The sequence below is a fragment of the Myotis brandtii genome, unplaced genomic scaffold (assembly GCF_000412655.1).
Source record: "Myotis brandtii unplaced genomic scaffold, ASM41265v1 scaffold194, whole genome shotgun sequence".
In the NCBI taxonomy this organism is placed as follows: Eukaryota; Metazoa; Chordata; class Mammalia; order Chiroptera; family Vespertilionidae; genus Myotis; species Myotis brandtii.
The window spans coordinates 2811299-2827284 of record NW_005357232.1 but is presented as its reverse complement, the minus strand read 5'-3'; the positions used below and the strand labels follow the sequence as shown (position 1 = coordinate 2827284).

The window sequence follows — 15986 nt, the reverse complement described above, 5'->3', positions numbered from 1 at the left end:
CTAATTTGGGAGTCAGGAAATTTGGTAAGTTTTGGATCCTTGGCTTAAAAAATGCAAACTTGCTACTTAGATACTGCATATTCTGTATATTCTCTCAGGGGTTTTTTTGTGTGTTTTTTTTAGTATGTTTTGTTTTGTTTTTGGCTTGACCAGCCATAAGAAGAAGAAGAAGAAAAAGAACTATAACTTTCATTGTAAGTCGGCATACTCACTGCCCACATTTCAAGTACTGAAAGCTACATGTAGCCATTGGCTACCATGTTGGAGAGCAGAAATACAGAGCCTTACGTAGTTCTAATAAGGGGTGTGGTGTGTGTGTGTAAAGAGAGAGAGGAGGAAGTAAAAAACATGTTGGAGAGGCTGGATGTAGCTGTAAGATACTGAAGATTTTATAAAGGTTTATAAAGCTGGAAAATCATGAAATCTGTCAATATGACATAATTTAACCACTTGGATATGAGGGTTAGACATTCAAAATAAACTACATCCTTTACATTCCTATACATAGTTGTATATCTAGATAAACATGTCAAAATGAAGTGGTGATGAGTTATTTCATCTTTATGACAATTCAATGACTTCGTATGTCATGTTACAACTTCTCCACTGCTTAGTCATGGAAATTACTGAAATTTTGTTACTTATTTTATTATATGAAAGCTATTTAAAATGGTGAAACTGCACCAAATTTTTTAAAGTTCTTGTTTGTTTCAATAAGTCTCAAATAGTCATGAATACATCAATATTCATTCTACAGGGTAAAAGGGTAAGAATTCTGTGTAAAAACTAAGTTTTATCATAAGGTTTCAGCTTTTAAATTTTAACATTGTTTCTTATAGAAGGCCATGAACAGAGTATAATAGTATAATCTCCTAAAGCTTAGGCTACATCATTAACTTATGAACATATTACATAAAATAAAGCTTTGTAAAACTTTTATTACCCTATTTAAACCATTATAAATATTATTTAGTCTGAAATGATTGTGAAAACTATCCTATCTTTATTCTTTTTGTCCTCCAGTGATATGAACCATTTGGCTACTCACTGTATATTCCTAACCTTGCTCAATTTTTCTTATTATAATAATAATTTGTATAAAGCAATTAAAATGTAAATGAACTAGGTAAATCTTAAATTTCTACAACTTCAAGTAAAATAGGTTTCATAATTATATATATTTTGTTTAAGTATGAATACATACAGATTGTCCATATATTCAACAATTTCTTAGATCATTTATAGAAGGCAACTTTTCAATAACAGTATAAAGAGAAAAAAAAAAAAGGTTTTCTTTACATGTGCCTTTCATTTTACTTAAGAGTATTTTTAGGTTTAGAAAACAAAATAGAAGAATCACCAGTCAGATACTAAGTGGAACGCACTGAAACACAATGTTAGTTCTAATGGATGGATGATTGTGTTTGGTCTTTTGAAACTTTGAAGTATAGGTAAGTCTTGATCACACAAATTAATAAATCCTAAAGCTGGAGTTAACAATAACCATTACACCCAAATTCTGCAGCTTAGCCCAGCCAATTTTTCAAAAGGTCAGGTTGTGAACTGGAGAAGATCAGGGAGGTCCACCGCATAGCTTTGTTGCCAGGCATCTCTCGTCTGGATTGTTGCAGGCATTTATTAGTATTCGTCAGCAGACTCAACAGAGCAAACAAGAAATTCAAGCACGAATAATAAAATGAAATGCTGCTATATAACCCTTTGTCATTCAGCAAATATGGGACTTTTTAGCTACATTGTTCCTAAACCTGGGTTACTACTTTAATTTTTCTCCACAGTGCGGTCTGAATGAGTATGCATGTGTGTTAAATGCAGAGCTCCCCTAACAACTGCAGGACTGCCATTTAATCTGTTGGTAGATGGACCATTTCCTGTGGGAACCCTAGCTATGATTTCCAGATCCACCAAATAAATCTCAGATTAAGATTCCAAATGAAACCTGCCTTTGGCAGATAAAAAATGTCAAGATGGATATAAACAGTAAAATTATAAATTATCTAGGTGTTGCATGACAAACCAATGTTCATTTTTTTTGTTGACATGTGCCCAGATATCAAAACTATATGAGACATTCATCAAATGTCACACTTTCACAATATTGGAGGCATCATTAAAACTGTTTGACTAAGGACATCAAAGTGTTTAAGCAGTAGCTCAAAAGTATATTTGTGCAAAGTAGAAGAATAAATTTACATATCAGCAGCAGCTCATAAGGGATGGGTAAATATTCTGTTTATTTCTCATTGTAATTCAGTTACTTTAAATACAAGATTTTAGGAAATCATTATACTCTATATATGGCATCATTACATAACTTTCTATGCAAATGATATACGTTTTATTCAAATTTACCATTTGTTTCTCCAGGAAAAAACACACAAAACAAAACAGAAGCATAAAAGGTATAGGCTCCCATTTCATTAATCAACTGTGCCTACTATACTAGTGTCATATTAGTCAGTTACAGGATATAGCATCATCACCTCCTTCTTAGAGTTTCACTTTTTTTTAAAAAAAGCATTAAATACTTGAGACAAAAAAAAAAAGGCCTGAGATAAATTTGATTTTTTTAAATAATGTGTTTATTTCAAATGACCTCACAGAGGGGCAGAGACTTTTGAAAAAGAAAAAGGTAATAAAGGGGCAATATAGAACATCTTAGAGAACAAATGATCTATTAAAAATGCAGAGGAAGTCTCTGATGCTGGTCTCTACTAAGTCCTCAGGAGACCAAGGACGGCTTTTTAATGGAAATTTTTGTTTTGTCTTCACTCTTCTTACCTGGACTAATACAGCCTGTTCCGGTCTTAAACTCTATACTGGTTGATTATAAAATATAGGCAATGAATGTTTCTGAAAGGAAACAATCATATCTCTTGAATTAAAATCATTTTTTTAACTTTAAATTCTTGCAAGCAATTAAGTAAAAGGCTTCAGTGACTCCAAATTTTTCAACATGTTTTTTTATAAAGATTCAAAAACCATCTAATCTACTTAAAATATAAATCTATTTAAACTGCAAATTCTTTACATTAATATGGGGAAAGGATAGAGAATACTCTATATACTCCATACTCAAATGTTAGAATTTATACAAGAGCCTAAATCCTTAAGGACTATGTATTTGTTCTATTTCCTATCATATTTCCTCCAAAACATGTGTTGGTTCAAGCAAACTAATGCTGAATAAATCCTACCTATCCCAATTTGTTAGGATTCAATATTAGTCTGAAATTCTTAAACACTGGGGGGAAAGTAGAAAAAAAAAGACATTAATTGAAGAAGAAAATAAGGATATCTTGTTCTTAACTTTTATTATATTTCTATATTAAAAATGCTCAAAATCAATAAATATTACTATGCTTTAGAATACACCAAATTATCTCAGGAATAGCCAGTGAAATGATTAAGGAAGTGAATTTAGTTTTTAATTTAAAAAATATTAAATTTGCAAAAGCTAACATATTCACTAACTCTACAAGTATAATTTTATCAATATGAACTGATTACTTTTAACCTTTCACCCACTAGCATCCTGAATTTAAAGTACCAACAAGTTTTGACGTGTGAAGACTAGAATCACTTAAAAAATAAAAATGAAAGTCAAAATAATATTTTGTAAAATAATTACTTTTTACCATACATCATTAGCACAGCTTTACCATTTATCAAAAAATTATCAATTTATTATCAATTTTAACCAAAAGCTATAGATTCGAATATTTCATTTAGACTATGAAATAATCTATGCAACCAATTTCAAAATTTTGTAGTCTGAACTGTTCTTTTTGCTTTTTCGTATTCCCCAAAAAGAAACAAAAGCATGAAAAACAAAGAAAAATTCCTTCTCAAACTTCTCCAAAATGAATTTTTAAATGTCCTACATGGCAAGTTTTGACTCATGCGCCTGTGCATGCGCACGCGCGCACACACACACACTCACAAGTATTTGGTAACTCCCCAAAAGTACTTTATTCAATTATCAAAATTATTTATAACCAAAAGTAGTGAATAAATGCAGTAAATGTAGTCACATCAGTCCTACTCCACAGCCAGTCAACCTGGACAACTGTGTAAATGGCATTAATTTGGTTTATACACCAATTACATTGATTCAGATCTGTAAAATCAACAAAATGCCAATGTACTCGCAGGACTTTGTACTCATCATACTAAAAGTGACAAATATAGTCACTATGGAGAGCACGACCATCATCTTAAATATGATAGACTGAAATTCTAACTTCTAGAAAAATAAAAATTTAATATATTAGATTTGTATTGTAAATATGTGTTCCAGGAAGTGCTCTGGCATGAAAGAGCCATAACCAGAAATGAATAAAGATGTTTATCAGAATCTAAAACAAAGCATAAACTTTTAGAAAATTCAAGTAGTTTTTCTATTTCAAAAAAAATTCATATTTTCATGGCCACAAATAAATTTGAAAGAGCTTATATAATAAAAGTAGAATTGGATTTCTCAAATAAAAGAAATAGTCACAAGGTGTACAAAGAGGAGATCATATAAATATATCAAAATGGAGGAGAAGTGGTCCTATTCAAAAAAAATTTACCATTTTCATGCTTATTCTCCTTAGTGATTATTATTTTTATAAAATGAAGCACCTAAGGTATAGTAAGAATTCCAAGAGTACAGACTAATCTAATTTAAAACACTCTAAATTGAGTAAAAAGACAAAGATTCCTATCATCTCACAAACTGTTCCATTATTAAGAATTTATGGGTAGATTCATCAAATGGAGCAAATGTCCCGCTGTAGTGGGGGATGCTGATAGTGGGGAGGTTGTGTGTATGTAGGGTTAGGGAGTGCCGTGTATAATGGGAGCGCTGTACTTTTTGCTTAATTTTGCCGTGAACCTTAAACTGGTCTACAAATAAAGTCTATTTAAAGAATTGCCAAAATGCATAATTTTGGCATAAATTAACAAATGTGAGTTATTTGTATCAGAAATAAATGAATTTCAAAATACAGTGCATAACAAACTTTATAACCATTTAAAAAACAAAGTTGCCCATGTAAAATTTTTTGTTTTCATTCCCCTTTCCTACCAAGGCCAAGAGTAGTAACAGAATCGTTCATATCAAGCTTAAAAATAAAAACACCCAGAATCCCACTTACTTTAACAAACTTATTTAAAGAAGATAATTTTTAAAATAAAATAGTATATCCTCAATAATTTTTTTAAGAGTTGCCTTGGCATTTCCTCTGGAAATAAATCAATCCTTGCTGGCCAGCTGCCAGTAATCCTAAAACCACTCAAAAATTCTAGATGGTCATGTATAAGAAGCTACCAGCATTCTATTAAGTTAGGTACTATGGAGATGAATAATAAATTTAATCAGACCTCAGAAATGTCTTTTCTAACCACTCTATGCAATATGAAAAATAAAAAAGGCATTCTTAAATTCGTACTTGCTAAAAGGAAAAAGCACACTGTATGATGCCAACAGACTGAAGATTTTATCACAACTGGGATTTCAATACAGACAAAATTAGGTTTACCCTAAATGAGTATTATTGACTTATATTCTATTTTATCAAATATAAATATACTAAATATAAGCTATACTACTTTGAAAAAAATCAAATTTCTAATAATAGGGTATGAACATCATTTTTGAAGTTTCTTATAAAACTAGTAATTTCAAATTGTTATTTATGTTTCCTAACACTTTTAGATTTTTTTATATACCTACTTTCACAACTGAATGGCATACAATGACAACCACCACTATCATTTATTTAGACCCTGTAAAATACGTCAACAATCTTTTTTTTCCATCTGTAAAAACTATTATTCACCACCACACTATTGAAAAGAATAACTCTGGTATATGAAATACATATTAAATAAACTCATTTCCTGTTTCAGGTATTGTAGTAGGACTTTCATACACAATCCCTAACTTTCAAAAACAGTCCTAAAGGAATTATCTCCTCTTCCATACAAAAGAAAACTCAGGCTTCAAATAATTATGAAACCTGCACCCAAGTACAGGTAACTAACATAAGAAGTGAAGTATTAACAAAATTGAAACACAGGTCTATAGCTCCAAACCTGCGTTCTTTCTTCTATAACATTTTAGTGAAATTATTAAATGCATTGGTTCTCCAGTGTAATTTACCTTCTACTTTAAAACAAACAAAAGCAAATTACATTACTCATTTAAGGAAAATACAGCATTACTTACTAGAAAGCCAATTATTAAATACAATTCAAGTCCTATTATTTAACACAAAATGATTAATTATCCAGATATTTTCAAAACCTTGAATTTCACGATGCTTAGGAAATCATTTTTTTTTCCTACCAACAACTTCGTTGGTAGAAATGGGAGCCCATTCTATGCAACTTGCCATTTCTTTCCCCTCTGCTTTAAAATAAAATGATTTATTTAAATGATATGAGGTTCTACAATCATGTTTTAGTTACAATGATCAAAGACACATCCTAGATGTTTTTCTATAGATGTCTACTTTTATAAAATGCTTGCAAGTCATGCAATAGTTTTAGGTATAATTCAAGTACAGAACAACAAATGGGTAAAAGGTAAAAAGAATATATACTTTGTGAAAAGACAGAAAGATAAATGAACCAATAATAAAAGAGATTGATGGTGGCACACAGGTTCCAAATGCCAAGCAAAAATAAATAGTATTCTGACTAGAAACGAATAAACCACTTATAAGTTATCTTTTGCGAGGTTTTAGTCCTAGTTATTTACTTTGTTTGGTAGAAAAACCATAAGAATCATGGCTACAAAAGGTAATAGCTAATTCAATTCAAAAATAAAAAGGACATTTGCTTTTTACCAAAATTCAGCAAAAGATTTTTAAAATATTTGCTAGCCTCCAATAAACTACATGTAAGGATTCAATTAACATAAGCAGTTCTAGAAGTAGTTTTTCACCTCAAATTTTAAATGAGTATAATGATTTAGAACCATGCTTACTTTTTAAGCTTAATAGAAAGTAGTTTTAAAACAATTCATATTTAAATTGAGATAGAACCTAAGTGAAAAAAACTACTCTGTACATAAATATACATTAAATATAATTTCCTAAAATAATAAAACTGAAAATAATATTGAAGAAACCATAACATTGAAAGGTGTTTGTCTAAAGCTTCCTCGGGCTCTGTGATTCTTACCATCAATTGGTAAGAAATATTTAAAATAGAGCAGAATTAATATTTGAGTAGGCACAGTAATCTTTTTTAATCTTTCTTAGGGAACACTGACCCCTAAAGGTTCTAAACTTAAATATGTTTCACAATATTCTAAATTTAACAGGCACCCAGACCTCATTTTTACCTGTATTAGTGTAGGAATGTATAGATATGACATACACACTTATTCATAAATAATATGCAACCTATATCCAATGGACTTCTGTGTATTACAAAACAACTAAATTATGTTTCTGCTAATTTAATAAAAAACTACCAAAATTTAATATAAAAATATCCAGAAATTTTTTATACTTTTCCAATTAATTACTCATAGGAGATTTTGACCCCATGTCTTTTTTCTTATACAGTTAAGTAACTAATAAGTAAATGCTAAAAAGAGTTAACCAATGACATAACAAATCATTCTTTCTGAAGGCTGACTTTACATATATACTTTGATTATGACCTTTTTTGTGTGTGGTTTTTTTTCTTAAAAAGCAGGAAAAAAACGAATCTTGAAAAAAAAGTTTTTGTGAAAGGGTAAAACATCAATTACTTCTTAAGAAGCCAGAAGATGTCACTAATGCTCACTGGGCAACACACATTTATTCCCTCACATATTGCTTCCATCCGCTGAAAATTTCTTTCATTTGGGTTTGATTTTTTAACTACTTAAAGAAACCTGGGCACATTTTGTAGATGTCATCACCCCTTCCACCGACCAACCTTAGCTTTACATTTTCCAAACTACCTATAATGACAAAGAAAAATGTAAATAGTTATATCTATTAATATTAGATATTTCATTCTTTCTTTGACTTAAATATTCAGCAATGTTTCTACAATAAAGCTAGGAAAAGAATAACCACTTTAGCACTCCTCATAATGAATCTGTAAAATGATACAAAAGTAAATCTGCATAATTCAAGTTGTTAATTAGCTCAATTTAAAAAAATAAGTAAAATAACATTAAATAAAATAACTATTTATGAGAGTATACTATGAACATTGTGTAAGAAAGTTCTGAAGTACTCTATGCTTTATGATAAATCCCATGAACCGTATATCAAAGAAATGACTATGTAGACTTCACTGGTTTAAATATATAAGTTATCACTAAATTCAAAAGATATTATATTTACCTGTTTAATTTTATTTTTTTTAATATATTTTATTGATTTTTTACACAGAGGAAGGGAAAGGGATAGAGAGTTAGAAACATCGATGAGAGAGAAACATCGATCAGCTGCCTCCTGCACACCTCCTACTGGGGATGTGCCCGCAACCAAGGTACATGCCCTTGACTGGAATAGAACCTGGAACCTTTCAGTCCACAGGCTGACGCTCTATCCACTGAGCCAAACTGGTCAGGGCTAATTTTTATTTCTTAATAATGTTTCATTAATAGGCCCTTTATAAAATATGTAATTGTCTAATTCCTATTTCCAGTGTCAAAAGTATGCCTATAAAAATGCAAATTTTCTTAATACTGTTTTAGTCACAACTATTGTAGTCTGTTTCCTGCAAACTATGCAGCCATGTCTTTAGCCCTAAAACATTCCTTTTCATGAGCATCCTAGAACTTCAGCAGCGTCATTACTCTGCATCTTTCCTGCTTGTTCCATACTTATTATTATTGATTTCAGAGAGGAAGGGAATGGGATAGAGAGATAGAAACATCAATGATGAGAAAGAATAACTGATTGTCTGCCTCCTGCACACCCCACACTGGGGATCGAGCCTGCAACCTGGGCATGTGCTCTGGTTCATAGGTCGACACAACCACTGAGCCACTCTGGCCGTTCCACATTTATGAGAGGAATTTCCTCCATAGCTTCCAGCTCTTTAGATATATTAAAAATAATTCCTTTGGCTTAAAGATTTGTTTGTCTATAATTTACACAACATACTTTTCACAGTAATGTGACCTCTGAAAAGGAAACATAAGTAACAGGGGCATCATGATTTACTTCCTCTTTTCTTATTTTGTACATAAATCGAATAAAACTGCTTTGAGCTCTTCAAAAGAAGGCTATTTGTTTGTTTATTTGCATAAATTAATAAAAACAGCTATAAAACATTAGTTTCCAGGTTCAGACCTATGTATCCTAAACACAAACTTACATAAAAAGAATAGATCAAAATTGTCACAAAGTTCATACACTAAAACATTTAAACTTTATATTGAAAACCTTTAACTACCTTATTTCATATTACTTTATACACAATTCACTTACCTGGATTCTAAACTCTTAACAAGCAGCCTAAAATCACAAATAAGAGAAAAGTTGCTAATGGTAGGCAGAAACAACAGGAAAATTTATAACAGTATGTAAGTCAAAAACAAATGCAGAAATCAGAAAAAGGGATACTCAGAAAGCACAGACCATTCTAGTCCTGAAAATAATTGTGTAGCTATTAACTTATTTAGTAAAATGATGATAGAACAATCACCCCAAAAGGCCTTTAACCTCCTGAAAGAGGTAACAGTTGATACCTGGTGAAAAAGGAGCCCTGTTGCGGAAGGGGAATCCAAAAAGAGAGAGAGATGTGTAATGTGCTGGTAATAATCCTATTTTTAAATTACAAAATTGTTAGAGGAAACAAAAATGATGGACATAATATTTAAGCTTTCAACTATATGTGATACTATAGTCATAATGGTCCATTTCCCAAGGATTCCAGATTTGCAACATTTTACTGTAAGAGACTTCAATTAAAAACCTAACATTTTTTAAAATCTCTCTCCTAATGGCTCTATTTTGCTCTATTGGTAGTCAGATGTGCCTTTTTATCTCTTTATCTATTTTGCTCTATTGGTAGTCAGATGTGCCTTTTTATCTCTTTATCTCTCTCTCTCTCTACCAGGCCATCTCTCAGTATGTCTTTCAAATTGTGTTTCTGTCCTGACTGTTCTGTCCCTCTGCCTGTACATATGTGTGTATCTTTCTCTCTCTCCTCTCTGTTGCTGTCTTGGAGTGTCTTTCTCTATCTCCATCTGCACATCTCTGTTGCTCTGACTCTCTCTGGCCCCCTTTGACACCATCTCTCTGTGGGTGTGTCTGTGTGTATGCCTATGCCTCTCTCTCTCTCTCTCTCATTGTGTTTCTCTTACTTTGATTGCTCTGAGTCCAGGTGTGCCTATGTCTTCGTATGTATATCTATAACGTGTCTTTCTCTGTGTCTCGCTACTTGAGTGTAGGATCTCCCTTACTGTTATGCATCTCTTTCTGCTTGTGTTTCTTTTTTTGAGTGTCCCTCTCTTTATGCATCTCTCTCCCAGTTATTCTCTCAGTCTTCATGACTTTGTGTGTCTATGTGTTTCTTCCTCTCCCTGTGTGTCTGGCCTCCTCTTTTTCTCTCAGTAGCTCTTCCTCTGTGTGTGTCTCTTTCACTGCATGTGCCTGTCTTTGTGTGTCATTCTTTGTGTCCCTTTTGCAGTGTGTGGGTCTCTTTATGAATGCCTCCTCCTTTGTGTGTGTGGGTGCATGTGTGTGTGTGCTTGTCTGCCTCTGTCTGATTGGTTAAAACAAACACACTTCATTCAGTGCCTTGAACTAGCACAACACCTGGGGTTTGGTATTAATACCTTAAAAGTCCTTACCTTTTGACCAGTCCTCCATTTGTATTTCTGTTCTTGTTTGCTCTGGCAATGTCTCTGGTTTTTGCTCCAGGATTTGAAGCTAAAATAAAGCCACCTCTAGATAAATAAACTTAAAACAATATATCAGAACACACCTAAGCCTTACCTTTGTTTAACAGAGAATTTACAGGATAAATGATTTTCTAAAACATTTATAATGGGACAATTAACTGTGCATTCAACAGATGAAATTAAATCGTTTTTCTCAGAAACAGGTTCTTTCCTTTACACTTATATTTTAGTAAATACAGTTCAGGTTAAGCTTCTAGATAGTCTTGCTCCTTTGTTAGAGAATCATTTAATTTATTTAATCTTCTCCAACTATAAATTCAACTATTTAACAAGAATAAAATTTCTGGACTATTTGTCATAAACTTTATTCCAAAACTTTCAAATTTATTTATTTCAATTTACAATGCATATTTTCATATAAAATGTTATACTTGTAAAAGTCATTTAAAAACTTTTCCAATTAAAAAAACCATAAAGACTATCATTAATTTGTGGAATTATTCGTATTTTGCTCTTAAACTTGATTTCATAATAAACATGACAAAAGCTCTGCAAGTTTTTTGTGTGCATGCTGTTAAGGAGAATAAAATTAGATTTACCTCACAGCTAGAACTCTGCATTCTTTAAAAAGTCCTCAAATAAAGCTGAAGTAAGCTTCTCTTTTTCCAATTTTCTCTAAATATGTTGATCTGGAGTTGGCAATCTTTTTCTAAGTTTCTCATTTACTTTTGGATTAGCTGAAAATATAGGAAGTTATTAATATCAAAGAAATATGTTCTAGTCAATGAAGCCATTTCCCTACATATTGCCCAAAAAGGTTAATAATAATTGCAGTCTTTTAATAAGAGATTCATATAGCAAGACATGTAGAAAATACAGTCTTTAATAACCTCTGGAGTATTTTAAAACATGTCTTACAGGCCTTAATGTGCTTAGTAATATACTATTTAAAGCCATAATTTTATCCCTCTGTAATATACAGTCACTCTTCCTCATCATTTGCCCAGCTAATGAATGCCAGCAATTAGTAAAATGTAATCCCATTGCACAATCATTTTAATGCTTTTAGCACTCAGAAAAGTAAACACCAAATTAATACTGCTCAAGCCATATCAGATCCTAGTTGGAAGCAAGCAATTATAGTTCAGCTCCTCAGGTGTAATTAAATGATTGGAATGATTTAGTTCCATAAATGCAAGTTAATTCATAAGCAAGCAACAAATATACTGGGAGTAATTACAAGAAACATTGACAGTCTAAGCAGGGCTAATTCTTTCATGAGGCTGACATAGTAAAATGCTGCCCTCTGCTGGGCATATAAATGAATACGTCAGATCTAAAAACAAAACCATCCCCCACCCAAAACCTAACTTTTAAAAAGACTAGGAAAAAATCATAATAGCCAATATAGCAATTTTATTTTATTCCTTATACAAAAATTTTAATGTATGCATTATATTGTGATAATTTCTACACACCCTGGTAATTAATGCTTTTTCCAATAAAACTCTGAATGTGAGTTCCCAAACATACGAGGCTACACCTACAAGTCTAGTGTAACAATCATTCACTATAACTTTGACAGACTGCAAGTGAAACTTCTAGTACCCATCTGGACTGCCAGGCCAATGACTATATTGTCTTATAGGTGAACCCTAAGTGGACTGTTACAGGAAATAACTAAACTATGCTTTTATAAATACTAAAATTCACACACAAAAATCTCTGGAAAGTATTAAACAAAATACTCGTTATTGTGACTATACATAATGGTCTAAAATTAATTGTTTTTAATGAACTTAAATAATAAACATAAAAACTATAACACTGGCATAATGTCATTATAAGCATATTAAAAAACATAAAGAATAACAGGTAGTATAAAAAATAAAATGCATCTCAGTTTTACTTAAGCCATGCCTAACTTTTTACTTTCTTAGGCTAAAATACAGAACAAATTTACTTGTACACTACTCAGATGGTTCTTAACTAAACTTCTCACACTAAACTTCAAGAAGTATGTTTATTATACATTTAAGTTATGCTATAATCATCAATAAGTATGTGTTAACACATGTATTTGAAGCACTAAACCCAATCAGAATCACCCTAAGACTTTCTGCAAAATTGAACACATTGTCAAATATTACCAATAACATAGCAAATTTTTAAGTCTCCAATAAATGTAAATGATACTTGCAGAGAATGATGTTTCAACACCACCAATATTTTGGGGGAGGACAAGAGCATTATCACCCTTCTAATATGCTTTCAAATGCACTATAATAACCATATTCTAAGGCATAGCCTATGAAAACTATACAAATAAAATAAATCAAAATATTAAAAAGTCCTACCACTAAGTTTAAAATGTACAGCACATTTGCTTTGCCCTTGATGTCACAGTCTTATTTTTCAATTCATATCCTGTACACTGTAAGTTAATTGCTTTTGGAAAGTACTTATTATTCATGTAAAAATTAATGTGCCAATGTGTTTAAATCCTCTTAAATGACCATTCGTGCATCTGTCTTCTTTAAGTACCAATGAAATCTGTCAAAAGACATCAATGTAAAATTATCATAAAGAAAGTTCTAATAGAGATTTTTTTTGTGCTAACACAAGATTTTCATATTCACCAACTTTACTTCAATTCCATTAATTTTTTAAGATACTTTTAATAAATTCACCAAGTAAAATTTTTAGGCCCCACAGTCTGTCATTTGTGTTCCAGCTGACATTATGAATATTAATAACAGTGTTATCCTGATTAAATAGGCTTCATATGAAATCCTTGTGAATCCTATAGCTCAGACATCTCATTTTTCCAACTCTTTATGAATTTGGATTCTGACATTAAACTGGAAAAATCTTAAAAAACAGATTTAATCATACATTTGCATAATGTCAAGCAAAAATTAGATGTTCTAATGAAGCAAGTTAATTACAACTTATGTATCTACATACTGTAATAGGAATAAAAGATTTTTGTAAATATGCAACATATTTTACACTTCTATTCATTTCAGGACAAAGAATTAAGACTAATAAAATACTAATTTGTTTTCTTAAACTCACCTTAAAGATTTTATATCAGTAACTTGTTTCGATCAAAAATTACATATTCACGTTAAAACTAGTGGGATGATTTTATACTAGAGATCAGGTAAATTAGGCTTCTTAATCAAAATGCTACTTATTAAAACACAGACAAAATAGAAGTTAATTACTTTACCACTATTAATGTATACCAGGTTCAAATAGCAAAATAAAACTGATTTCCAACTAAAGTTTATTTGTAAGTTGTGCTGAAAAAAATTACCCATGTTAAAAAAGAAAAAGAAAATCTTTAATCAATACACAGAACATGCTATATTATTAGCATCTGTTAAATTAAAATCTTCTCCATCACAGATTTCTAACCTCATTCCAAATTGTTTTTAATTATCAAAGGAAGTGAGTCTTGTTATGTAGAAGAAAAAATAATAATTAAGGAAGCCACGTACTCCCTTCTTTCTATAGGTACGTGGGAATCTAAATATACCTGCCAAAATTTCATAACTTCACCTTACCAAAAAATGTAGATTGCGAATTTTTAAACAAGCCTCTCTATGCAAACGTGACTTGTCTCTCCTAGCTTACTCAGCAGTAAAACATCAGTGAAACAAATTTTGTTCTTTAACCAGTCTAAAATTTCTCATCTGCCTAAAAAATTATAGGTGATTCTGACATTTATCTTATAAAATTAAATGCCTTTTTGATATCAAGGCACTCAGAAAAGGGATTTCATTCCCCAATGTAACAACACCCAGGATTTTTTAAAACTTACTTTAAATATGAGTTGCCAGTCTTACTTTCCTCCACAAAAGCCACATTATAGCAAAAATTTTTGGCTGACTCTGGTTAATGACATTTTTTTTCTAATGCCTCTTTATTTTAATCATAAACTGTGTAAACTGAATCCAATAGTACCGAATTAGGAATCACTTATAATACGGCCTCATATATAACTATAACTAAAAAAAAACAACAACAACAAAAAAAAAACCACCAAATTTTGTTTTCCTAGATTGAGAAATGTTGATCATTTCTGCATTGAAATGATTTCATTAATAGGCCAAAGGAGAGCCAAATATTTTATCACTTAACTCAGCATGTACAACATATAAATATGCTCTATTGCTGGATCCTCATCTTAATGGACAAAAGTCTCTGAAACAATCACAGTCCCTGGTACATCTCTCTCCAACAGAATTTCACTCACTGTGCCTCACATCCCAGCCCACTCCCTCCCTACCAAGCTCCAGACAACCCAAGTTCCTCAGAGCCAGGGAAAGCAAGAAGAGATTCAGGGAGAAAGAATATGAATGAAAGTGGCCCCACACCTCAGCTCTCAAAATTTAAATCTGCATATACTATCGGACCACTCACTTCCACTTCTAACAGTATTTAGAAAAATAGGTAAAATATCCTATCTAATTAAAGACAAACAGGGTAATTGACCATACCTTCACTACACTTCCCATTGGCTAATCAGGGCGATATGCAAATTATCCGCCAACAAAGATAGCGGCCTGCAGCCACGCAGATGAAGCGAGCAGGAGGCTTGCTTCCTCCAGTGATGGAGGAAGCCAAGGTTCCTCGCCTGCCGCGGCTCGGCTCTGAGCTCTGAAAGCAACAAAGTTTCAATTATAGAAGCTAAACAAACCCCAGATACCGGCTTTCAGCTGGCCGTGGCCACGGAGCTGGAGCCGGCTATTAGCTCCAGCAAAGGCAACAAAGTTTCAATTATAGAAGACAAATAAACCCCAGATACTTGCTTTAAGCTGGCCGTGGCCACGGCGCTGGAGTGAGCAGGAGGCTTGGTTGCCTGGTGCATCCTGCACTGAACTCCTCTGAAGGCAACACAGTTTCAATTATAGAAGGTAAATAATTCCCAGAATAAAAAAATAAATAAAAAAATGAGAGGCTGAAAGCTTCCATCGCCGGGGGGCTTGGCCAGCCTGAAAATGACCCTCAGCCCCTCACCCAGGCTGGCCAGGCACCCCAGTGGGACCCCCACCCTGATCCAGGACACCCTTCAGGGAAAACCAGCCGGCCCCCACCCATGCACCAGGCC

At 32.3% G+C, this 15986-nt stretch overlaps 1 protein-coding gene across 8 annotated transcripts in view; it reads right to left on the bottom strand.

The window, feature by feature from the left end:
* MIPOL1 (mirror-image polydactyly 1) overlaps nt 1-15986 on the bottom strand; it is a 328064-nt gene that overhangs the window by 275366 nt on the left and 36712 nt on the right. For 5 of the 8 annotated variants that reach the window (XM_014538613.1, XM_014538614.1, XM_014538615.1 and 2 more), the window contains exons 1-4: nt 13946-14059; nt 13225-13420; nt 11467-11604; nt 10817-10895 (exon numbers count right to left, since the gene is read on the bottom strand). The exons of 1 other annotated variant lie outside the window; for it this stretch is intronic. In XM_014538613.1, coding sequence (XP_014394099.1) covers nt 10817-10895; nt 11467-11487 — 100 coding nt within the window. In that variant the 5' untranslated portion in view covers nt 11488-11604; nt 13225-13420; nt 13946-14059. Of the gene's footprint in view, nt 1-10816; nt 10896-11466; nt 11605-13224; nt 13421-13945; nt 14060-15986 lie in introns of those variants that run through there. 2 more of the 8 variants (XM_005864977.2, XM_014538618.1) reach the window with 2 other exon arrangements.